At 41.3% G+C, this 26,831-nt stretch overlaps 1 protein-coding gene and 1 long non-coding RNA gene across 2 annotated transcripts in view; one reads left to right on the top strand and one right to left on the bottom strand.

Moving 5' to 3' along the window:
- LOC128746163 (FMRFamide receptor) overlaps positions 1–7,458 on the top strand; it is a 140,540-nt gene extending 133,082 nt beyond the window's left edge. Inside the window, exons 7-12 of the mRNA XM_053843208.1 lie at positions 5,968–6,117; positions 6,191–6,435; positions 6,500–6,692; positions 6,754–6,848; positions 6,911–7,063; positions 7,138–7,458. Coding sequence (XP_053699183.1) covers positions 5,968–6,117; positions 6,191–6,435; positions 6,500–6,692; positions 6,754–6,848; positions 6,911–7,063; positions 7,138–7,458 — 1,157 coding nt within the window. The remainder of the gene's footprint in view (positions 1–5,967; positions 6,118–6,190; positions 6,436–6,499; positions 6,693–6,753; positions 6,849–6,910; positions 7,064–7,137) is intronic.
- A 7,070-nt stretch (positions 7,459–14,528) lies between these two features.
- LOC128742918 (uncharacterized) lies at positions 14,529–23,423 on the bottom strand. Its single transcript, XR_008412272.1, has 3 exons — positions 23,265–23,423; positions 23,127–23,200; positions 14,529–23,059 (listed from the first exon to the last, which is right to left on the bottom strand). It is a non-coding gene; the product is annotated as an uncharacterized LOC128742918 (long non-coding RNA).
- Positions 23,424–26,831: the final 3,408 nt, after the last annotated feature.

Here is a 26,831-nt window from a genome sequence, read left to right as displayed (position 1 = left end):
GTAACACTAGATCATTCAGGACGAGCCGGTCGCGAGTGTTGCCGGTGACCCGCCGTCGGAAGCGCCGCCCACTGGGGGACTTGCAAAACTCGAGAAGTGATAAAGATCATCCGAGATTCATGATTTATGTACAACACAGGTTAATTTGTGGCAATACGAAGTTTGTCGGGTCAGCTAGTACATAATATATGAACGGCTACCGCATGTTTTCCTGCCGGTGTCGGAAGCTGTCAAGCCGTAGTGTTCGAGATGATCGTGCGTGTTTACCACGGCGCGACCAGTACCAATTTCGTTCCGAAAGAAAGAAAATCTTTTCCTACTAATAACTTCCAAGAAGCTTTTTCCATTTCCGGCAGTCCAATGCTCTGGCTGCAATAGGTCCTAATGATTCGTATGTCTAAATAACATTTCGTATTCAGCTATCGAATCCTTAGCTTAGAATAATTTATTTTACTTACTCAGAATAGAACAAAGTAAAAAATACTGAAACAATATTTAATTCGGAAGCTGTCTCAATACTGCCACTGCCTGAAATTTTGGGGACAAAACCGCAAAGCAAAAACGTACCAATACGTGACCTAAATTTACACCCTTTATTGTGGCAGTAGGATGCTTGTGCCATTGCTGTTGTTGTTGTTGTTGAATCGCACTGCTACTGTTGCCAACTTTATGCGTACGCAAACCAAGTGGGATATGTCAATCTTCCGAAACACTCGTGCATGCATAAATTGGTATGGGACTGCTCAACTTCCTATCAGTCTTAGCTCTTGTCAGCATTAGTTTCATTATTATTTATGTACACTGCAATACTTCTCAATCTCAACACATTGTCTAAACATCAGAAGTGAAATGCAACTCAAAAGAAAGTTCATTTCATATTTAAGCATGCACAGTATGCAGCTGCTTGCGATTCTCACATATATTCCTTATTTTTGTTAATGTCCTTTATGTCCTATGGTAGCATTAGCTGGTAGGTAGGTAGGTGATCCATGAATTCCGATACTAAAATCAGCAGATTAAATTTTTGAGGCATTCGAATATGAATATTTGTTTCAGAACGTAGTGGAAACTGGAAACCTTGCTGTTGATTTTACGCGATGCAAACAGCGCAGGTAGAACTATGGAACTTGAGCAGTTGAAGCAGAACAGTGCAGTTGAAATATGACCGCTACCCAAGACATGTTGCCAAAATCATCATCGGAGACTATAATGCTCTGGTTTACCCGGAGGAGGAATTCAAACCGGTCGTCGAACTGTTCAACGTACACCCGCAAACGAACGAAAACGGCCTAAGACCTGTCGGATTCGGTGCCTCCAAGGACACTACAATACGTAGTACCCTTTTCTAGGTTATCGAGGTTCGAGGTTATGACCAACGGTACACCTGGGAATCACCTAACCAGACGACGTTCTGATAGATGGCCGGCACTTTTCAGATATTATCGACGTCACAACCTATCGGGGCGCTGATATTGATTTAGACCATAACTTAGTGAGGGTAAAGATACGTCAAAAACTACCTGTTGGGAACATGGTATAATCTCACGCTACCGAAACAACCGGACGTTGCCGAAACCTTCGTGCTATGGCTCGAAGGCCGCGTTATTGGAGGAGAGTGAGCTGGATGAAGCCCCTCTTGAAGACTGTTGGAGTTTCGTTCAAAACAGCCATTAACAGCGTAGCGGAGAACGTCTTAGGTCGTGTGGAACCAAATCGACGTAATGAATGGTTTGACGAAAAGTGCCAGCAGATGAGCAGATTTGGATGAGAAAAATGCAGCGCGGGTACAAATACTGCGTAGAACCCTCCATCAGAATGTGGAGCGATACAAACAGAAGCGGAGATAGCAAACACGACTCTTCCAGGAGAAGAAGCATCACCAGAAGGAGAAGGCGAGCGAAGAACTCGTGCAGCTGTACTGCTTTCACGACACACCAAGATCTATCAGAAACTAAACGAATCTCGCAAAGGCTTTATCGGACAAACCGGCCAGTTGTTTGCATCAATTAATTGTCAAGATATAGGATGCGGAACGATTACCGGAGGAGTGAAAATAGACGCGGTTATTTGCCCTATCTACAAGAAAGGCAATGAGCTGGACTGTGAGAACAACAGTGCAATCATTATTCTGAATGCCTCGTACTAAGTGCATTCTCAAGTCCATCGACTGTCGCCAATAGCCAATAGATTCATGATTCATGGGAAGTTATCAGGGTGACTTCATGGATGGTCGGTCTACAACGGATCAAATCTTCACCCTGTAGCAGATCTTTAAGGAGTGTCGCGAATTTCGAGTCCCCTTGCATCACCTGTTCATTGATTTCAAAGCCAGATTTGGTTGTGAGAACCGACAAGAGCTGTGGAAAATCCCACACAAAAACGACTTACCGGGGAAGCTTATTAGACATACATGTAGCCTGACTACGATGGATGAGATGTAGTGCTGTGAGAGAATTTCGGTCGGTATGCGAGGCGGTGGAAGATTAGTACACCAGACTCAAACGCGAAGCAGAGAAGATTGGGTTGAAGCTAAATGCGTATAAAACAAAGTACATACTGGCTGACGGGACGGTGCGTGACCGAGTTCGCGCGGAGATGAGTTGAAGGTAATCGACGAGTTCGTATACCTCGGCTTACTGGCAAAAGAACAACAATATCAGCCGTGAGATTATAAAACGTATTATCTGTGAAAGTCGTGCTTACTATGGACTCCACAAACACCTGCGGGCGATCAATCTGAGTGTCCGTACAAAGTTCGTACTGTACAAATCACTAATTAGAACGGTTGTCCTCTAAGGGCATGAAACGTGAACACTGCTAGGAGAGAACCTGCGAGCACTCGGAGTTTTCGAACGGCGTAAGCCAAGAACCATGTTTGGCGGCGTGCCTCTACGGTGAATGCAGTATTAAAAAAGTGGCTGAAGCTGGACGAATACGATGGGTAGGATCTGTTGCTGGAATGTCGGACAACTATCCTGCAAAAATGGTTTTCACCAGGAGAAGCGAGATCTGGCGAGCATTTGGTGCCCGCGGAACTGGAGACCAGCTGCGATAGACCGAGTTAGATGGAGGATTTACATGTACGTATTCGTCGTCTTTAAAAAGTGACCTGCCGGATTTGTCTAACATCTCGCCGCGTGGTACCATTGGCGGTCTTGATAGCAACCACTCTGACGTGACCATCGGATCCAGGGAAGGTATCGATAAAACGGCCCTCAAGGCCATTACTACCATTACTTAGACTACTCGTTGTCGTCTACCAACAGTAAAAAGACTCCAGTCGAAACATCTGGTGCTGCCTTTTGCCATTTTGCCATACGTTGAAGGAAAAGAATATATTCGCACTGCCATCGAACTCGCTGCATGATGCATTGGGCGTATTCCCATCTGTATAGAGATTTGATGCGGCGTCTTGGGCACGGCATATAATGGTTAGACCGGTGTGCGAGGTTGAGGATAACTTGGGTAGTTGGAAATCGGAAGGGAATCTGTATGTACTGCGACGCTTGAGCTAGGACGTTACGCAAGTTTTACTCTTAAGACTCGAGCATCGCCTCCGATTTTACTTATGAATATTTTCAACACTCTTATCCCTGCCTCCTAGAGGCCACCGCGATGCGATGATTGTGCAGAAATGAACTTCCACTCAATTGTATTGTTGGAAAAGAACTCTGCCACTTTATTGTTCCGTTCGACTTCGTTGATGTGTTCAACGCTGTACCGTGCGGTTGGCCAGAGTGGCCCCTACCAAGTGGCAGAGTGGCACAGCTCTCGGGTGCGATGCCAAAAAGAGCCTAAACTTTAGTAAGGCACTGGCAATAAGTGTAACGAAGTACTGAATGGAATTTTCGGGCAGCTTTTTGAAGGTCGGTAGCGTTGTCAAAGTAGCCTCCCAGTTGGCTTCGCGGTATGACGCTGGCCTAATAAGCCAGTCGTCGTATGTTCGAATCTCGACTGGGAGAGGCCGTTAGAGTCAATAGGATCGTAGCAACTGGCCCTGCAATTGTCCTGTACTCTAACAGCTGGCTGCGAAGTCTGTCGTATAAAAACAGAAGGTCAAGTTTCGATAACGGAATGTAGCACCTAGGCTTTGCTTTGCTTTGCTTAGCGTTGTTAAAGTAAATTCTGCTCGGCAATCCATATCGGCTATTAAATCGGGTGAAAGCAATGATGAAAGCGAATATGCTGAGGTTCACAAGCGCTTCGAGGTGCACGGCACGGATGAGAAAATACACAATCAATGCAATGTAACCTTTACTAGACACAGCGCTACGTGGCACCGACTAATGATATTGACAGGTCCAACATAGTCAATGCTGGTGCTGGAGAAGAAAGGATTTGATGTAAGCCGCTGGATAGACATCTGTCCCATTAGCGGATGCAAATGTGCTGACCTTGCACGTACACATTCGTCTCAGGTTCGGCAAGTCTTGCGGACAGCATTCGTTCCTCCGACAATCCAAAAAACTACGTCATACAGTTGTCAGCAATGATGGTGAACCATGGCTCGTGATGGAGAATTGATTGCGGTGAGGACTACGTGGTGTGGCAGCAAGATCGGATGTTTCGTATTGTAGTAGCCTACCGCCCACGCCACCTTGGGGAGATGGTGTTCATTCGTATATGGTTTCAATTGGCGAAGCGAGCTGTTGATATTCATTTCACCGTTGCGTTCTAGCTGATTGATTTCTTTCTGATGATTCTGGTTCTAACGTGCCGTACGTAGACTTGAATGGCGCTTTCGATCTGTTGCTGTGTTAGGCGGCTTGCTGCACTCTGTTCTCGATGAGGGAATCGTAGCATCTTCCGCTGTGATTCGGGAATTACCGGTAACCGCTGCCGTGAATCCATGCCAGCGTAACCGTGTCAGGGAAAGTTCGAACTTCGTGGAAAGTGGTGGGTCGGCCGAAAGAAACCGGCGCATACAGCTCCAAACCAGGCAATCTTACTCCTCCATTCCCGATCGCCGCCGTCTTGCATTTCGCACACAACAAATGTGATGATGTATTGCCGCCCTTGTCAATGCAGTAGCCCGAACGTAGACTCTTGCACTCATGGCTCGGACGGATGGACCATCTTCGCGATGATAACGACCGCGGCTAGTAAACCTGCAACCAACTCCCGACTCCCTTCACGCGGGAAACTGTCAACCGACTCCGACGCTTTCTCTCTGTGTCGGTTTCACGCTACCGGCAAGCACTCAAATAGCATGTAAACAGCACACATTACACATCCGAGGTAAATCCTCTTATATGGTATCGCTTTTTAAAACAAAGAAAAATAATCAAATTACAGTAATTGTAGCGTGAAAGGATATGCCTTGAATTCCGCCACAACTGTTGGGTAGTTGTTTAGTTGCGCTTGACAAATTGCATATTGATCACTTTTTCACATGACCAAAAATTATATTATAAATCACTCAAACAACTTTGGGACAGAGCAGTTTACCATTGCAGCAACACTCCCTAAAATTTTTGCAAACATGTTAAAATTCAACCAGAAAACACGCTTGTTTGCTTTTATATTTACAATAAAACTAAAGCCATGCCGCGGTGAGTTTCCGCTCGGCTGGCAATAATATTTTCGCATTCACCATTTTATCTGCGTATAAATTTACAGGTTTACCACACCACCCGGCCAACCGGTTGGTTGGTGTCACTCGATGATAGCGCTTACAATCCTTTCATTGCTCGCAATGATATATGTATGCAAAACGGCAATACCATAAGCTTCGCCAGAATCAACCAAAATAATGGAAAGCGAAACGAAAACAAATGTGCCTGATTATTCGTCCCTGAATAAACAAGCGAATCGTGGCTATAGCTTTGGTCCCCCCGGCGGCGGTGGGTCGCGCAAAGATAATTGGAATACATACAACGTATCACTAAACACATATATTTGATACAGATAGATGTGATAGACGAGTAATTATACCGCCATTATTTCGATTTTGTTTTTTTCCTGCAGGCTACTCGGCTGCCGCTCTGCTGGCAATTATCTTTGCAATTCCCTTCGGTATGCGAATGCTGATCCACCGGGATTCGGGCCGCTGGCAGAACTTTGGTCAGGCCTTTTACTCGGCCCATCTGGAGTTGTTTCTCGGCAACGGTTGTCTAGGTTTGTTGCGTTGTCTAGGTTCGCGTACCACGAACAAGAGATTGAGATTGACGCTTTCGCTATCGCCCCACAGGTGTCGGCGTGATAATGCTGCTGGTGCTGACGATTGAACGGTACGTCTCCGTGTGCCATCCGGGCCACATCCGGCGGATGTGTCCGCCGCGGATCACTGTCTGGCTGATAGCGGTGCTCACTTTCCTGATCTATCTGCCGTCGGTTTTGCGCGGCGAGATCGTCAAATGTGTCTTACAATCCGATGGAACAATAATGTATCATAAGCGCGATAATATGAAATTTTTAGATTCGCTATTTTATTCGGTAGGTGTTTGGGCCATAATAATCAGTTTTGTTAGATATTCACGATATTGTACACGAATTTCAGATTTACAAGGTGATATTGGAGATTGTCTTCAAGCTCGCACCGACGGTGCTAATTGCTGGCTTCAACCTAAGGATAATGATTGTGTATCGTCGTACCTGTGATAAACGCCGCCGCATGACGTTATCCCGGATCAACACCAAGGATGATGATTCGAGGAAATATGCCGAAGAACGGCGGCTTATGATGTTGTTAGGTAGAACAGCCCGCTGGAAGGAGTTTTTCGCATTCGATAAACATTTGTTTTTGTTTTGCAGGTAGCACCTCACTTCTTTTTCTGATCTGTGTCTCGCCGATGGCGCTTCTTCACGTGACACTTTCACCAGAGCATCTGTCCAGCTACTCGTTCCAGGTAAGGGTTAATGGTATCGTTTTGAACATTTACTAAAATAGTTTGTACTTTTTTCGATTCAGCTATTCCGAGCTCTGGCGAATCTGCTAGAATTGATCAACTATTCACTCACGTTCTACATATATTGTCTGTTCAGTGAGGACTTCCGAAATACCCTATTTCGAACCATCCGATGGCCGTGGTTTGAGAAGCCTCTTTACAATCGAGGAACCGACGTGAGTTTTCGGCATTTCAGATTAGTTTATGTTTCTCAATATGGTCTGAATTGTTTTTTTTCATCTTTCCAAAGTTCCCCCTGAAGCATCCGTCGACGGGAATTCTACTGAACGGTCGCCATCATCACTACAACTATTCGAATGGCACTCGCCGGATGGCGAACGGAACTTCCATCAATGGTTCGCTGCTGCAGGGTACGTCCAACAACAACAGCCCACATCAGTCGCCAACCCATCAGCAAAACCAGCAACAACTGCAGCATTTGCTGGCGGTTACGCCGACAACCGCATCAACCACACCGCAACATCTGCAGGTCACGCAAATCACTATGACAGCTACGACGACCACCAGTTCGGGTTTCTGCACCGCCAATGGACGCTCGAGCAGTATCTGATGTTACGTTTCTAACGGCTGCTCTACGGGACCTGTCAGTCGAAGCGGTAGTTTGTCCAGCAATAATGGCGCCTGGCGGTCGGCTCCAGTCGATGTTTGACCGCGAATGCAGCAATCTTCGTGTCGCAGAATACATAGCGAAGAGGCTATCCCTTCTTGAACAACCTAATTTGCTATGTTCCGAGAGATAAACCCCCAGTCAACCGAACGACTAACTAATAAAACAAATAAAAAAACACGTTACTGATTGCACCAGGTGCAACACCGAAAACAGCAAAAGCAAATCGAATAAACAACTCGTGTTAGTTATACGAAACTTAAAAGAAACATAAATTTGTTCAAAACAACGCAGAGAAAAAGAGAAGAATAGTTTTATCTTCGAAATATATAGATATTTATATACATACCTGCCAAAAAAGATTCAAAACAAACGGATGGCGAAAGAGCCTTAAAACTAAACGTATTTAAAGTAATTACTAAACTAAATGGTGCCATTTCCAATCTTCGTCGCCTGAAAAAAAAAACAGTGGACAAGTAGAAAACCGGAGCAACCAGGAAGCAAATTGTTGGTTTATTAGCAACATGGATTCCGAACTCGTACGTTCTCGATATTGACAGGATTAGTTGCAAATAGATTGAAATCAACAAAGGACTTACGACAAGGCGGAAAACGAACCATTCATTGTGTAAATATCTAGAGCAAATCTCCGGTTTTAGGATCTCTTTTTTTCGCAGACTACTACGATGTAATTACACTGACTCGAGAATATACAACTTAAAATTAAAGAAGAAGAAAAAACTTGAACTTGCCGTCTCGTCACGGATGATCCTTCGATTTGTTTCAAACAATAAAGGAAAGATTAATCGAGTTTTTTTTACTGTTTTGTTATGAAATGAAAAAGAAATCCATCCGACTGTTGGGTTCTCTGCTGGTCATTGCTACCGCTGGTTACTCTACAGAGACTATAGATTACAGAGGCGCCGAGACACTCAAAATCCGTTAAATTTTGAAACAAAACGGAGAGTACCATCATAAATAAAGGTAACTCTCCGCTTTCGTTCAAAATTTAGCGGTTTTTGAGTGTCCCGGCGCTTCTGTAATCTATTGTCTCTGTAGGTTACTGATCCTAATGCTCCGTAAAGTCTGGCTAAAAGTAAATTTGTACGCCCCTCGTGCGTCAACGGCACATCTCTTGTGGTAGGAACTGGAACCATTTGACATAACTTTGTTTATGAAAAAACAACTGGTACAAGTTCCGTCAAAATATTTCACCATGTTGCGGAGCAATGCAGAATGGAACCCCAATGTCGTAAAAAATCGTGCATAAACACTTAAAAAATCCAAAGTGGTCTGGATCAAAATTGACGAAAGTGCTAAAAATGCCAAATTCAGCAGTGTGCTAATGTTCTAAAAGGTTATAAGGAGAACCTAGGTGCGGAAAGGCGACAAAGAACTTAAGAAGCGGAACTAGGAAGCGAAAGCTGATGGGGAAGATATCGAGATGCGTTGAGTCCAATCATGGCATCCCCATCCGGGGTATGGCTAGAAGGTACGATGCCAACTATCAAATCACGGGGAATATCCCCGCTCGAGAAGGCTATGAGTTTTGCAGTGCCAGTAAACAGTGCCGATGCGGAGGCACTGGATGCAGAATTTGGTAGCCAAGAAGCGTGCTCCGCGTTTGTTCGAGCAAGTTTTGACGAAATTCAACGGATGTATGTTGATGTACGACGAAACCTACGTGAAAATGGATTTCAAGCAACTTTCCGGCCAAAAATTTTACATTGCAACTGCGCGTGGCGATGTGCCAGGCAAGTTTAAGTTCGTGTTTGCTGATAAATTCGTAAAGAAGGCCATGCTCCGGCAAGGAATATGTAGCTGTGGGCTGCAGACTGAGCCTTTCATCACTTTCTCAACAATGACATCCAGTTTATACATGAAATAACGCTTAAAGAAACGGATTTTGCCATTCATTCGTAAACATAAGGGTTACGTTATATTCTGGTCTGATCTAGCTAGCTGTCACTACCCTAAAGTGGTGCTGGAGTGGAATGCAGCTAATGATGTCGATTTCGTGCAAAAAGAGATGAACCCTTCGAATTTTCCGGAGTTTCGACCCATTGAAAAATTTTAGGCCAGGGATGGATCGATCACTTTGACTCAATTTTGATTCATTTGACAGTATCGTCTTAACGGGGCCAAATATGACAAAGCTATCTATGGGACATTTGTAGAACAGGTTATTATCTATAATTTTGCTGAACAAAGTTTTACTGTATCGTTTATAGTTACGGCGCTACAATGCTAGTATCTTATTAGTGACTAAATAAACGTTCATTTAGTCACTGATAAGTTACTAGCGTTGTAGTACCGTAACTACAAACGATACAGCAAAACTTTGTTCAGAAAAATAATAGATTAGAGCAAGTTCTACAAATGTTCCATATAACATTGTTATATTTGGTTCGGCTGAGACGGTGAAGTCAAAGTGATCGAACCATCCCTGTTTTAGGCAATTGTCAAACAACGACTTCGACGAACAGTGTTAAATAAATGCGTTCAAAGTAGAAGAAACATGCTGATTCAGTCGCATCTTCAACTGTGCAGGGTATGACAAGTTCTATACTAAAAAAAGTTCGAGATTTGATCAGAACCACAGAAATGCAATAATGTAACACTGTGAAACTTAAAGCTGAATAAAAAGGCTGCAATCCAGTCATTTATTTGCGACACTCCAGTCCCGAGTTCTACGTAGATTGGTCTATGCGTCCAAATGTACCTTTAGCCAGGCTTTAATATTTAAGTATGGCATTGAAAAATTCTAACACCACTCATTAACTATCACCCTAATGTCTGTAGTGAATGACAGCGTGTGCATGTCTTGGATTCAACATTTGACAGCCGGCCCAAATCACGTTGCTGGCTGTTGAATGAAACGCAGTGGTGAAATGCTATGTCATTTTCGCTCACGCTGAGATGTTGGCAACGAAAGCATGGTTGCCTGTCGATGTGGTGATAGTTACACAAGAATGCATTGACTAAATTTACTTACTTACTCATGTGTCCATGTCCGCCGGTCCGGCAAAACAAAGGGATGAAATCAGAGATCTCCACTGCTGACGGTTATCTGCCATGGCTTTTACCTGTCGCCAGGAAAGGTTCTCGTCTACAGCCCGAATGTCGTTGGCTAAGCCGCGTCGCCATGAGCCTCTGAGTCTGCCTCTTCTACGCTGTCCTTGCGGATTCCAATCGAGTGCTTCTCTGCAGATCTCGTTCGCTCCTTTTCTCAAGGTGTGACCGAACCACTTTCACCTATGTTCACGAATGTCTGTTGCTCTCGGCCGTTGATGACATCGACGACGGAGTTCCTCATTGGATATCCAGTTGTCAGGCCACCAGGCACGAATGGTATATCGCAGGCACCGGTTAATAAATAGTTTTTGCGTTGTCTCCGCTGAGGCATACCACGTTTCGCAAGCAAACAGCAGTACGGCTCTAACGTTTGAGTTGAAAACTCGGGTTGTCATATGTAGAGTAATCTGGTTTGAGTGCCAAATGTTTCGCAGACCTGCAAAGGCACCCCTGGCCTTCCTGATCCGTGTGGCAATATCAGTCTTGGTACCACCATCGGGCGTTGTACGGCTACCAATATTTTTAGAGGCGTCTACCCAAGTAGCACACTTTAGGTCCACATAGTTGTAGCAACCGAATTACGACTGAAAATATTTCGGTTACCACAACTTTATAACAACCGTGCTAGTAGAGTTCCTGCTCAACTTGTTGTCCCGCTACTGTGAAGTCGGTGGGATTGTCAGTGTTCACTACCATAGACTTAGTTTTTGATACATTGGCTGCGAGACCTGCTGCTTGGGAGCTCTCAGAGAGGTCATCTATCTTGCTCTACAAATCGTTTCGGCGTTGTGCGAACAAGACAATGTCGTCGGCAAGGTCGAGGCTATTTAGCTGCTCCATCGCCAGAGGATTCCAAGGCAATCCTCGATTTGGTCTACTGTCAATTGCTCCAACTAATATCTCATCCATAACGATGAGAAAAAGAAGCGGTGATAAAATGCAGCTCTGTCTCACGCCAGCAGTAACCCCTATAGGGTCGGACAAAACGCCGTTGTGCAAAACCTTGTACGAGAATGCCTCGTACTGAGCCTCGGTGAGATGGACTAGCTTATCTGGAACTCCTCTACGCCTAAGTGCGTCTCAGATGTTTTCATGGTTGAGACGGTCGAACGTCTTTTCGAAGTCAACGAACACGAGAGTGCTGGAATTCATCGATCTACTCCAATATAAAGCGGAGCGTTGTGATATGATCTACACATGATCGACCAGCATGGAATCTAGCTTGCTGCCGCCGGAGAATCGCATCGATCTTCTCCTGGATCCGGTTGAATCCGGAGTCCGGAGAATTCTGTAAATAGCTCTGCGTTTACTCTCATCTCTCCTAGGCCAAGACGTCCCATGACGCGTTCAAGTTTCGCCTTGTTTGTGCCAATCTTCGCATTGAAGTCGCTCATGTGGATTTGAATGTCCCCTTTCGGGATTTTCTCAATCACCCTGTTCAGCTGGCTGTAGAAACTCTATTTCTCCTGCAGATCGTAAGCATCTGTTGGCGCATAGCACTGGATTGCTGTAAAGTTTCTAACCCGTGTTCTGAATCTGGCAACGATTATTCTATCGTTTATCGGTTCCCATTTCATCAGGGCCGCATGTGTCCCTGGGCTCAGTAGGAATTCATCTCCTCTTTCTCGAGTAGAATTTTTACCTCGTATGCCAGAGTAGAGCAAGACTTGCTCGGGTGATGTCTTGTGTTCGCCAGTACCCGTCCAGCGAACATCGCTCAGCCCCAGGATTTTAAGCTTCAGGCGGCCAGCTTCCAATGCAAATTGAGCCAGCTTGTCCTGCTGGGCAAGGGTCAGTAGATTCCATGTTCCGATTCGTGTCCGAGTTTTCATGCTAAAGGTCGATGCCAATAATCTTAGATCCGTTTTCATTAGCTTTTCGTTTTCTCGGACAGCAGGCTATTAACCGGGGGTCCTTATCCCGCTAACAGGGCTGCCATCCTAAAGTGGGCGGGAGCCCCTATGCCCCCTTCGCTGTTAGCGTACGACAACCGAGGTTGCGTACCCCAGCCGGCAACCACGTGGAGGTAGGGATAGGAGTTCGTAAACACAGGTTATTGAATGCACATGTGCACCCTTTGCCAGGCCGCATTGGCTACATGCTTTGTTTTTATTCTAAGACCCAAAGTTGATATTTGAAAAATGAATTTCCATCTCTAACGCTGCAAACATCTATGAAGAATTTAACAAAATCTGGCGACTTTCCCAGACAAAATATCGCGGGATGCATTTTGTTCGATTGGTACGCGCTTTGACAGTCCGATTGGTGCAGCGGCCTACCTCATTGCCGTTGTACTGCTTTATTTAATCCGAAAACCGTGGTCAGCCCTTAAACTCAGAATCGCTCTAAACTTCTTAGAAAGGCCAGAAAAGACAAGAAAGAAAATAATCTCAAATTACGCTCAGAATCGCTGTAAACCCTTAAGAAAGGCCAGAAAAGTCAAGAAAGAAAATGGTCCCAAATGAAGCTCAGAATCGCTCTAAACCCCTTAGAAAGGTCAGAGACGCCCAAAAAGAAAATGATCCCAAATCAAGCTCAGAATCGCTTTAAACCCCTTAGAAAGGCCAAAAAAGAAAATGATTTCAAATTAACCCTCTAACGGGTAAGACCGTCTGTAGACGGCCTTCGCTTTTGGAGCTCCAGAGCTGCATACGAAATTTGTTTTTAATTGGCAATATCGAAAATATGTTCTGTACAGATTTCTTGACATTTTGATACTAATATCATAACATTCTGACCATGCATTCAAAAGTTATCATCTTTCAAAAACAATAATTCCGAAAATTTCGAAAATAATTAATGCGCGAATTTTCCCTTTTTTACTTTTGTAGAAAAAGGACATCTAGAACAAAATGATTATCCTAAAAAGTTTTTCTATGAGTAAACTTCATGCATTATTTTAATTTTGTAATATATCTGAATTGAAAAAATATCTGGGCAGAGCGTTAGACATGAAAAAGGAAAAAGAGAAATTGGACTTTTTCTTACCTGGCGCTCCTCCAGATAATTATTTTTGCATGAAAATCAGAACTTAAGGTTTTTGCGTGTGTACTTTCATGATAAAATAGTCATTAGCTTGATCGCATCGTTTTTACGGTGTTGCCCGTTAGAGGGTTAAGCTGAGATTTGAACATACGACGACTGGTTCGTTAGACCAGCGACGGAGCTCGAGACCAACTGGGAGACCGTCTAAAGCAATTGTTTATAAAATTCAATTTCCATTGACTTGGGACTACGACCGAATGTTGCTGATATTTGTTTCGTTTCGGTTTTGTGAGTGAACAATAGGGTGGCCAACATTTCTGCTTTTGTCATCACGTTATCACAGATCAGAATTCAGATATGTTTTGCTAAGGGATGAAAGGATAAAATTAATAAAAAATGATGTGGCTTGCGGAGTGAACAGATACCATGAAGTGACAAAACATTCCAGTTCTGGAAAATCAGACATTTTTTAAGTGGAAACACAGTGTATTGGTATTTTTTATTTCCTCAAATCTAAGAATAAAACTAAATGGTCAATAATTCGAAATGAATAAAACATCAGGACGAAGTTACGAAGATTGAAAATAAATCACACAATCTCTTGATTAGGTATATTTTACTTTATGCGAATATTCCAGTATAACATTAATGCTGTTTCAATAATGCATGCATAACCAAAACCCTAGCATGATAAATCTCAACAGTTTACGCAGAGAAAAAAAAGTGGTGTCAACAACATTTTTGGTCGTTCTGCGTGTAGTAGAAATATGGAAGTGGGCTAAACATATATGTTAATACACTAATCTTAAGTTCTAATTGAATATACATACTTTATTTTTAATTCAATACTGTTATTTTTTAATCAAATACACAATTTCTTTCAGAAAGAACAATATTTTTAGGTTTATTTTAAATTTTTTATTTAGACTTAAAACATTAATCATATTGTTTGCAACAATCTGGAATTTTTCTTCTTCGTGTATCTTTTCCTTTTGTATTTAAATATACATATTTCGTTTCAATAGTATCGGTGACACATTAAAAAATATTACTTCCAAAAATCCTTAAACATCCAACATATAAGCTTATTATTTTATTATACAATTATTGCCCTCAGTGTTCAGTGTTCATCGAAGTGTAATTTTTCCGATTTTCCGATGATAGACAGAGTTAGGTTTGTTTTACTTTTTGTGAAGCACATGCAATGCCGTACCATTATTTAACTATTACCCTATAATCAATTCGCATCATGAAATCGCTGCATACTCGCAGCATACCTTGATTCGTGGAACTACAAAGATCAATCGGACAGTATCGGATTCTCGTGATGTGGTGACACGATGACCTGTCCGCATGTAAAGCGACCCAAAGAAAGCGACGAAGTTAACCCGGTGATTATCAAGGTTAGACAACATTATAAATAATAAATATACTAGAATTGATCGACTAGTTAATTAGGTGTGCGCAAAACGTGTGTGTTCCATTTGTTCCACTGAAAAGTAGTTAGAGTTAACCCCTATCATTTGTCCGTTTTTCAATTGCAGTGGTTGGTTTCATGATGATTTCGAGTTTTATTAACAAGAAACTCATTTAACAAAATTGGCTAACCAGCCAGAAGTCTGAGTCAGGAAGGTGTGCAGGTACCAGATCAAAATCCTTAAATAAATTGACCACGTATAACCAATAAAATCTATTGTCTGGCAAATAGCCATTGCAACTTAACCCATTATGTTCTAGTAAAGCAGATAAGAAAGTGCATGTAACAACAACAAATGTGATAAGCAGCACACTTTTTTCCTTCTCTTCCTTTGCAACTTAAAATTACAAAGTCATAGTAGAACAGAGTATATGTGTTTCTTCATTAATTTTTTAAAATACAAACAAATTTATGATGACCTCGTAGTGAAAGCTAACGAGCGTCCGAAAATCTTGATAGAGACTAATGCTGATCGAAATATAGTGTAAAAATCAAGAAGCATGAGCTTTAGTAAGCTTCTTCTCTGGTAGAAGTCTTCGACGGTACACCAGAAGAAAAACTAATGTATTTGTAGATTCAGCAACTCTCCTTTGGAATACTCCAATAAAGTACCGACAACCTAAGCGCACGAGTTCGGGCACCAATTGCTGGCTACAATCAAGCCTTTATTTGCTCTACTAACAATACCGACATTCTGGCAGAAAGTTATAAAACCCTTCTGCGCAGTAGCAACAGCGTCAGTAGGCATTTAGATGCCATATCGTGCACGTCACTTTTGTGTGAAATTGTACATAATAGTAAATAGTCGCTGAGTTTTTAGATATGTGTTAGATTAAAGTATACAAAAGTTAACTTGCGTTATCCATCACATAGAAAACTTCTCCCGACAAGGTATCTTCACCGAGGGAAGTTAAATCGCGCGCATGGCATTAGAATTGAAAATGGAGAAAAAACAATGCGGAGAATGTAATGTCGATAAAAGCTATGTTTAAATAGAAATTAAAGTTAGCTAGTCGGCAAACGTTTGCAATCGATCTTTTGTTCGAAATTTCCGTCTTTATGGAAAAATCGTGCATCGCATAAAATACTGTTCTTCAAAGAACTTTCAGAAAATCATTGATTTGGTCTAGTTATCAAAAACTGAGAGAAACAGTTGGGTACAGATAAAATTTTTATATTGAGAAGAGTTTTGATTAACTCTGTTATTCTTCAAAAGGGGGATAGTGTATTCAAATATATTATATGAAAGGTGGAACGATTTGTTTTACCGGCAAATCAGAGCAGGCAGAAGATATCACACTTGAGGGAAACGGCTTTATTATAAAAAATCTAAATGTGAAATCATTTGATTATTTGAGAGCCATCCCTGACTTGTGATAGCCCAGGTAACCCGTGGCTCACTTACACTCTGAGGATCATCCCAAATCTTCGTCGGGCCTCATTACATAATTCTGCAAGACTTATCCCGAACATTTCGGGTCTTGCATGGGTCGAGAATCATCCCGTTTTCCGGGTCTCAAAACCATTTATTTTATGATCGTAGGCTCAGCATCTTTTTACAATTTACTTTAAGAAAGTTGTTTTAATCGCAGTCAATTTTTTTCCGTATTACTACATACGTACCATTTTAAACGTCATTATAATCCACGATATTCGACTGGAGCTTGAAAATCTTTCCGTTGTGAAAATCTTCAATATTTCTTTTCCCTGTCGTCGCCAAATGTAGTGATTAAGACAACCCTTGTAATCAGACTGAATGTTTATTATTTTCAATGGCAACTGAACTCGATCCTACAGGCACAACGGCTTCGACTTATTCTCCCTTTTGACAGCAGCACTCTTTTTATGTACCAATCGCAGATTGGTTATTAGACAGAAATGTAGCCCAAGGGGTCTTATGGGAAACTTGTAGCCATCGTTGTCAATAAATCATGTATCAATCGTAATCGACAATTCTAACGTTCTGTTGTCTAACAGAAATATCACGACCTAGTAAGAATCTGTCAAATCAGTAATATCGTAATAGTTACGAATCAAGAGTAAAAGACACAAAAATTTAATAAGGCAAAAATGGTCCTAAAAGGACAAAAAGCACACAGGTCGCAGAAGTAAGCACGATGCACGACCACGATGCAAGAACAATGCGTGACTCATTACAGGAACCTACTTCTCGCACAGTACAATCAAACAGAAATGGGGACAAAACAATGCGGTTAGAGCTAGTTGTTGGCGGCAGAAAGCCGCATTGTAATATTCCCTCGTGGTTAGCTGTTGTCCAACCGATTCTAATCACAAAAGGATATTGTCTGTTCGACAGAACGTGATACACAAAAGTTATTCTTTTAAGCGTAGAGCAAATCTATTTATCGCAAGTGTATAATGTGTTTTATTTTACTGCGAGAAGAAGCTAGTCACATTAGTAACCGGACTAACGACGATCACGCTAGTCTTAAATAGAAATTCCAGTAAACCAGACCCACGTACTGGGGACACAAGCTAGAAGACTTGATCAGACCGTGGCGTGACGTGTCATCATACACCTGCCAGTGAATGCCAATTCTTCACATCCTATTTTTGTACGTCAACGCGCGCAACTTACACCACATCCTGTAGACATCGAACCACCACTTGTATCCAGCATCGCATCCCAGTAAGTCCTCAACCGCATCGCTTCGTGAAATAAGTATTCTAACCGGACCATCACTCATCGACATTGGGTGCCTTAGTTTAAACCAATGATAAGACTGGCTCGGCAATGCTCGATTCTACTTTTGATGGAAGTTGACGGAGTTGAAATCGTGCTCCCGTCGTCGACTCCCTCGGGCAGCGAATAAATTTGAAACCCTACGGCTATCGAGGGGGCAGTATATTGGAATACTCCAATCAGTATTAAGCGTCGACTCGTGTGAACCAACGGTGAGTTACTGCTAACCACAAGCGAATCAGTTCACGCGCAAATTGCTGGTTACAATCAAGTCTTTATTTGCTCTGCTAAAAAAACCGACATTGCGGTAGAAAGTTATAAAACCCTTCTTTACAGTATGTCATATTGTGCAGGTCATTATGTGTGAAATTGTACAGAATAGTAAATAATCGCTGTGTTTCTAGATATATGTTAGATTAAAGTATACAAAAGTTAACGACAAGGACACGCAACCCACACTCTCCCACCAGGGCATTCGACACGTACCTTCACCAGGGAAACTTAAGTCGCGCGCGTAACATTAGGATTGGAAATATAGAAAAAACAATGCGGAGAATGTAATATCAACAAAAGGTAGGTTATATAGATATCGCTGATTGGTTATTAGATATTAGATTAGATATATAGTGATGTGCTGGAGGCCTGCCGTAATGCTGAGTAGGACAGTCCAAGGTACACAACGAAATCATCCGATCAACCACGCCAAACGCAACGCTGTCACGACGCGTTGCTAAGCCACCGTAAGCAGTCTCGTTTGTTTCAATGAATCTTGTATCAGTCGTAATTGACAATTCTGAGCGTTTTATTGTTTAACAGAAATATTACGGCCCAGTAAGAACCTAGCCCTGTATTGCAGACTGGTAATATGGCAATAGTTCCGAATCAAGAGTAAAAAACGCAAAATAATAAAGAATGGTCCTAAAAGCACAGTAGGCACACAAGTCATAGAAGCCAGGACGACCACGATGCAATAAAATAAAAATAAACCCACTTCTCGCACAGTACAATCAAACTGAAATGGAGAAAAAACAATGCGGTGAATGCAACGTTGATGAGAGCTAGTCTTAAATAGAAATTCCAGTAAGCCAGTCGGTGGAAGCTTAAGATTAAACTCTTTTTCTCCAAAATATCGCCCTAATGAAATGTATCGCTTAAAAATCTTTGAGAACTTTCAGAAAATTTTTCAAGTGATCTAACTAACTAAAAATATGAGAAACAATAGAAGGCAGACCATAACTTTCTTAATAATTTCGTTATAGGTACCACAATATTCTTTCAAAAGGGGGTGATGTACAACATTAGTAAGACCACGTAGACAAACAGAATCAAGACCGCACAGCAAACAAAACTAACAGATTCATTGGTGTAACGCAGAGCAATAAAATAAAACTTTTATCTGCATTTGCTTTCAGTCCCTCAGCTTAAGCGTGACTGCAAAGTGTCTAATATGTAATAAGACATTCTCCATGTGCAACTTGTCCGGGGGTATACCGTCTCTAACGTTCTCAAGGGGAAAGCTTAGCTCGCCAGTATTCTGCTCGACCAGATCCGGCCAAAGGATCTGATTTGCATCTAACCAGAACCAATAACAAAGGTGAGTTTTTCTTTTCTTTGTATACTTTGACCCACAAGTCACTGCAAGCCAAACGCCTTGGTAAGACAATCACCCTTATTCTGTGAGGTGAGTGACGTGACTATTTTGGATTCGCCGCGAATCAGGTGACAATTGTCACCTAGGTGACCCGGTTTGTTACTTTGTTGACAGGGGTTTGTTACTTAGGTGACTCGACTCACTCACTCGAGTCACGGCGAGTGACAATTGTCGTATTGAGTCGCCTGACTCGCAGAATAAGGATGAATAAGTGAATAGAATTTAATAACTTACTTATACGCCACCGCAGCACCAAGATAGACTTTTTCTCTCTCTTTATTATCGAGATTTTCAGCCGTGGGCTGGTTACCAAGATAGACTACGTGGTGTTGAATAAAAGGCATACTACAAGATAGGTGTTTTTTCTGGTTAAGAAAAAACTTCAAGATAGCGTTCTACCACCAAACTTAGTGCACTACAAGATTTTCTTCTCTTCTCGTCTCTCTGAATGAGCGGAAGAGGATTAAAATCCCTCTGGAGAAGCTTGCAGCAAATAATCAATTCTATCAACACAAGGCAAGATAATCAAGATAGAGTATTGTCCAACCTTGTATCGAACAACAATCCAAGACCACAAGAACGAGAAGAACCAACATCTGACGCAGTAGAAAACTTAATCAGAATACCAGACCCGATTAAATCAATTCCGCATTTTGACGGAAACAGAAAGCAACTTACATCGTACATCGGTATTACCAAAGGACGAAAGAGATCGTCCAAAATATCAAAACCTTATTAACCAAACAAAAGCCAAAATACCGCGAAAGTTGGGATGCATTTTCGGAATTCATAGATGAAGACGCACTAGCATCATTGTTGGCAACAACTTGGAATGTGCAGACACTGTCTCTAAGTGTCAATAGATACTATAGCCACTACCGTCGTTCAATCGGGGCACACTCTGTCTGCACTTACAAACGACATGGTTTCTGTATTAGCCAAAATACAGACGATGCCAGTTCATCCAGTTCCTGCAGCATCCGCCAGTTTCAAATCTGGCATTAACCAGCGAGCTACCGAAGAGGCCTGTTTTGACAACTTCCGTTGGAAGGTGGAGTTAGCGACGGCTTTCCCGGGACGAGTCTCTACTGGAATCCAGTTAGGCCAGCTTCTTAAACTACGGGATGAATGGTTGCAAAGTACACACCAGACGTTAGTTTCGAAGTACATCACCGAAGAGGAATTTAAATATTTTTGTCTCTTGTACAAGGCAATGGGTGAACCGAATTCCTACCCTGCCATCTCTGATTATTACAATCAAATCCTAGAACCTGTCAAAAAGGCACAATCTCCTGCTAATCACATTGTTGAACAGATTAAAGCTAATGATTAAACAATCATTTACCCCTGCAGGGAAGGTAATTGACAAGGCTCCTCAGGCTACTCAGACCCCTGGGGGCACGGCAACTATGTCCTTATATGAAAAGATGATGTATCTCAAGTCTAAGACAAAGTCTAATAAATGAATGTATTATTACAACCAACATTGTTACCTCAGAAGCCAATAATTGGCCAATTATTGGTTTCGACAACAAACAACCATGATCTACCTCATAATGAATAAAATAATCTGTTACATCAGCGATTTATACCCATATCTACCTCATTTCCCTGTAGACAGGCATTTATATTTCTTCAAACAAATCAAACTAAAATATATTTCTTCAAACTAGCTGCATTTATAGATGGTCTCAATGACACATAGGTACTTTGGATACGCGATTTAACGGCGTTGCTACCCAGATCTCAACGAGCACCAAATTGGCAATTGGACATATTGCATTATTAGCAATTTGGGTGCTGACGTAGGGTATAACAACAGGTACCATTCTAGCAGCTAGCGCTTATAGTAATAAGTTGGGATTAAATAAACCAGTCTTGCGTATAACATAAACGATTATAGCAGCGTTTCCCAAACAGGGGTTCGCCAAAAATTTATCTCGCGAGCATAATGCTATACGGAGCTCCGCCAGGAAGTTTCGCGAACCAAAAAAGATTGCGAACCGCTGGGTTATAGCATTTCACTTGGTCAATGGAGAAAAAACAATGCGGAGAATGCAAAGTCTGCGAGAGTTAGTTTCAAACAGAAATTAAACCTAGTCGGTATCAGTGTGGCGGGAAGCTACGTACTGTATGCACGCTATCATTCAATGATAATAGACTGTATTCTTAAAGAACTTTTAGAAGATTGTTATTTCGATTGAACACATTTAAACAGTTTGGCACCCAGAGTAGGCCAGTATCGAAAATACTTCGTAAGCAATTTAGTTTTGCTCCCTTCCTATACTGCCAAAAGCTTTGCTACTAACACAATGAAAAAGTTCATGAAGCTAAAAGCGAGTCCAAAGTAGTCTCGTACGAAGCATCATATTTTAAGAATTTAAAGAAAACTGTAGAAGCAACTGAGAGTTAGACACGCATTACCATTGTTTAGTTCGTAACATGACTGTGGTGTTCAGCGCGATGCAGGCTGTGATGCTGCATAAGCATAAACGAATTGTACGAATAGTCGTTTCATTTTCCTCCAGAAAGCAGTTCGTAATCTCATACTAGTTCTTGCAACCGGCATTGCAAGGGGTTTACCAATAGAATTGAACGGATGCAGCTATTGACATCACCTGCAGAGTCTTCACCAGTAGATCTTTAAGAGCAGTACAAAAAGACATGGATTAAATTGATTTCTTGTGCACAGTATTGCACAAGAAAATCGTAATCAACGAAAGAATAATTAAAGAATATATTAAAATTCGAGTGTAATTTAGATTAAACAAATCAGTAAAGAAAAAAACATTTAACTTGCTTAGCTACACAAATTTAAGATTCATGAGCATAGGTTTGAGGAATTGCAATCGGGAAAGCGGATAAAGCGTGTGTTAAACAACAGTTGTCTGTTTCAAATAGCCCCACATTCTAGCTAAAATGTTTAGATTAAATAGCTATCGCTAGTCTAGCTGCTGAGCTACTCGGTATGCTAAAAGCTCAGAAGAAGAAGATAGAAGGGCCACATAATTATTTACAGAACTCCTATCAAATTTAACTTACTTTGCTCTACATTGCTACAGTATATAAATAAAAACGGTTTGTAATTCAGCGAGTAGTTCAAGAGTGAAACAGTTTCTATCCAACGAGAAATAAGTTATGTTTCTTCATCATTCTAGCCTAGATCTTAGACTTGCTGCACTAATCTTAGCCAATTCAATAATTTTTCATACCATTGTTATACTTAAAATGCTCACGCTTAAGAACAGTGGAACATAGACAACCTTTTGATAAAAACTCGACGAAAATAGCGATACTTAGACGTAGAGTAGAAAACAAAGATTTCACAGAGACTATCCTGTTGCAGGAATTTTACCTTAAGGCTTTTTCACTTTTTAGACGCAGAAGATGAACATCGTAGAATGGTTGTGCCGCGCACAACACTTCTAACGGTTGTAGGACAAATCACAGACGGTACATGCCTATAATGGCAGGGCGCGACGGAATCGAACCACGGGTTGAAAGCTCAAATGCGCGTACTTGTAGAATAGAAATTTCAGCGATTAGTATTAGATGCCCTGGAGAAACTTATCTTACGACAGATCTGCTGGAGCTCAGCGGAAGTTGCAGCCGCATGTTGTTGGTTCCCGTTGTTGGAAACGTCAGCATGTTACTGTTTTGAGGAATAAACGAACAAACGTTGATCAAAATAAATTCTACTAAAAAATATTTGTACTTACCGAGTAATCATCAATCAACTATTTTCTAGACCTCAGGTGCAAAGAGCACTTTGAGGTTTGATAAAGCCTTTGCCCTAGTGATAAAAAAATAATACAATGTTAGCAAAATCATATTTTGATTACACGGCATGTACTAACCCACTATGGCATCACAACCACACATGGTTGAACAGAAATTCTAAACTTATGTGCTGTAGGCTGTCCGGTTCAACACGACCAAGGCGAAACATTAATTAGATTATTAGATAACCGTTTTATTTATGCAAGCAAATTCACAAGCCGGTAAACGTTTAAAACATTGTTACTAATTATCGAGCCACACGGCAATTGTTTTTTTTTTTTTTTTTTTTTTGGGTTTGAGTGGTGATGGCCCGAGGAGCGATGCCTCATATTCGCCAGTGACCGTAGCGTTTTAGTGACGTCTAGTCGTTAAACAACGATATGTCCCATATCCAGAAATTGAAGAATTTCCTTCAGCTTGCCGATGTGTAATTCGCTCGTGTTGTTCTTTAGTAATTCCGATATGTTTTTAAAATTTCCCCAGTCGAAGTGGTTTCTGACATGTGTATATTTAATACAACGTAATAGTGCATGTTCTGTAGTATTTTTTTCACCACAAAGTTCGCATTCTTCAAAGTTTTCTATTTGCATTTTAGAGAGCCAGTAGTGTGAGTAATCGTGTCCTGCTACAATTCTGTTGAGTTTCCTGGTTTCTTCTCCGTTGAAGCTTGTGAACCAAAACCAAGGTTTTATAGGAAAGTGCTCAAACAGTTGATGGAATTTTGTTCCCTTGTTGTTTTCACGTGTATATTTATTGTACCACAAATCTGTGGCCGAATATAGTTGTTGCTTAAGCAGTCGTATCATGTCTTGCCATAATAGTTTGTTTGAAATCATGGCTAAGCTATTTACTCCGTTTTTTGCAAGAGAATCTGCTTTTTCGTTTCCGCTCAAGCCTACGTGACCCGGAATCCATTGAAGAACCGTACCAGTTGATTGTAGGTAGTTACATATTTCACCGGTTAATCTATCCCATCTCTTATTTGAATGGTGCGACTTTAGTAACTTGCAGGCTGCTAGTGAATCCGTTAGAATTACAGTTCTTTCTGGCTCAAGTTGTTCTACTTCTTTAAGTGCTTCCCGAATGGCTAAAAGTTCTGCAGTCATGATGCATGAGTCTTGCTCGAGCCTGATACTAACGCTGATATTGTTTTCTTCCTCGTAGATGCCGATTCCACATCCTGCTTCAGACCTGGAAGCATCTGTATATACTTTTCTCCAAAGCTGAAATTTAGTGTTTATATATGCATTGCATATATTCCTCATAACTATGGTATTCATTTTTTTCTTGTTTATTGGATAGTCCTCTATCTGAGTTATTATTTCAATGGCCTTTGGGTTTTCTATTTGTATGTTTTCGTAAACTTTGGTGACCTCCACACTATTTTCGATATAGACCCATTCCATATAGGAATAGTTTTTTTCTTCCTGTTTGTTTTCCAAATCTAATTGTAGGAGTTGGTGGCAAATTTGATCACCTTGCTTGAAGTGGCGCATTATTTTCTTTTTTGTGTGATAATATCTTTTTAATTCCAAAGGTTCCTCATTGGCCAGAGCGGCCAACGTGTTTATTGGTGTCGTCCTAGTGCATCCTGTGGCTATTCTCTGACATTGTCTATGTGTTATTTCTAGTGTTTGCTTGTATGTATTTGATGTTTTTCCGTAGATGGAACTAGCGTAGGCAAGATAGTTGCCATACAAGGCTTTGTGAAATAAGACCATAACTTTGGGCGTGGCACCTTTTTTTATGCTGCTAATTATTTTGAGCATATTTTGTCGGTGTTTTACATTGTCTCTGAGTTCTCTAACCTGGGTACCAAAGCCCAGATTCCGGTCCATATAGATACCAAGATACTTATGGTATCGCACACATTCAATTTGCTCACCCTGTATGTGTAACCCTACATCTGTTGCTTTGTGGTGGAATAGTATCACTTTAGTTTTGTCGGTATTTACCTTTAACCCCAATTTAGTGCTACATTCTGTGAATGAATCAATTGCTTGTTGAGCCTTGGATTTAGCTTCTGATAACGTTTTTGCTTTTATAATTTTTAGGAAGTCGTCGGCGAATTGGATAGTTGTTACACTATTTCCTGTACCATCGGTGTAGTGGAGTTGGCAGGTATATATATTGAATAGAGTCGGTGAAAGCACATCACCCTGGGGCAGTCCTGACGAAGATGTTTTTTGAAGCGTTCCTTGTTCTGTATGTAGTAACAGAATTCTGTTGTTCAAGAAGTTATGAATCCATGTGACTATATCATCTGGTATATTCATTTCTCGCAATATAGTTATTAAGGTTGTTGTATTCACTGTATTAAAAGCATTTGAGAAGTCGAAGAAAATTCCGATACAAAACTGTTTTTCACGCTTCGCCTGCATAATATGATTAGTGGCATAATTTAAACAATCTTCTGTAGATTTTCCTTGACGGAAACCAAAGGATAGTTCTGGTAAGAATTGGTGGTTTTGCAAGTGCTTACATATCTTTTCGAGAACAGCTGTGTTCATCGCTTTAGTTATTGTGGGTAAACACGATATTGGTCTATAAGATTTGACATTGTTTGGGTCCTTATTCGGTTTAGGAATTGGAACGACTTTGATTTTCTTCAGGCTGTCCGGGAGATTTCCTTCACTGTAGAAGCTGTTAAGTTCATCGACTATTTTTTTCTTGACCGTTGTACTGAGATTTCGTAACATTTCGTAAGTGATCTTGTCTGGCCCTGGCGCTGAGTTTGCTTTTTTACTGCACACAATGGTATTCCATTTTTCCAGTGTAAGGAGTTGACTTTGGGGGGTTGAATCCACTCTTATTGGCTGTATGTTGCAGGAGTCTTCGAAATTATCGTCCATGAATTTCGTAGCGATCTGTTTGTCGGTCGCTATTATATTGTTTTTGCTTTTATCCTCGCTGTTGTACTTTAATCTTCTAACCAATTGCCAATTTGCTCTGGTGTTAGTAGGATCTATATGTTTAGTAATTTCGGCGAGTTTATTTTTCATCAACTCCTTTTTCTTGCGTATAAATTTCGCTTCAGCCTTTTTCATTTCAATGAGATTGGCGATGTTTGCCAGTTGATTGAAATTTTTCCTGCAGTCTTTTTTGGTCTTATACAATTGTGTGAGCTCTTCGTTCCAGTAGTACTTGGGTTTATGCTTAGATAATCCAGCATTATTTTTAACAGAGATTTTTATTATTTCTTCCAGTGTGTTTATTGAATCGAAATCTTCAGGATGAATACTTGCTACCTCTTCAAGAATTTTTTTCTTATTGTATACTACTCTTTGTGTTTTTGTTTTGATGTTGTCGATTTGTATTTCTAAGAGCATGTGACCAGAACCGCCTAGGCTATAGTCTAATACCTTCCAAAAGCAATCATTGAAAATATTTACGGTGCAAAGAGTCAAATCAATTGCACTTGGTTGACAATTTAATGTGGCGGGTATAAAAGTTTTGCTTCCGTCATTCAAGATTAGGAGATTCGATTGGATTAACATTTCGTAAATCAATTTTCCTTTACCGTTGTCGTTCCTGCAACCCCAGGTGGTATTGTGAGCGTTGAAATCTCCGCCAATAATTACGTTTGTTAGTGGTTTGGTTTCGCTTAAAAGTATGGATAATCTTGATTCTAGTTCGGGTGTGCT

Source organism: Sabethes cyaneus, chromosome 1, assembly GCF_943734655.1.
Source record: "Sabethes cyaneus chromosome 1, idSabCyanKW18_F2, whole genome shotgun sequence".
NCBI lineage: Eukaryota > Metazoa > Arthropoda > Insecta > Diptera > Culicidae > Sabethes > Sabethes cyaneus.
This window is presented reverse-complemented; position numbering and strand designations above follow the sequence as displayed.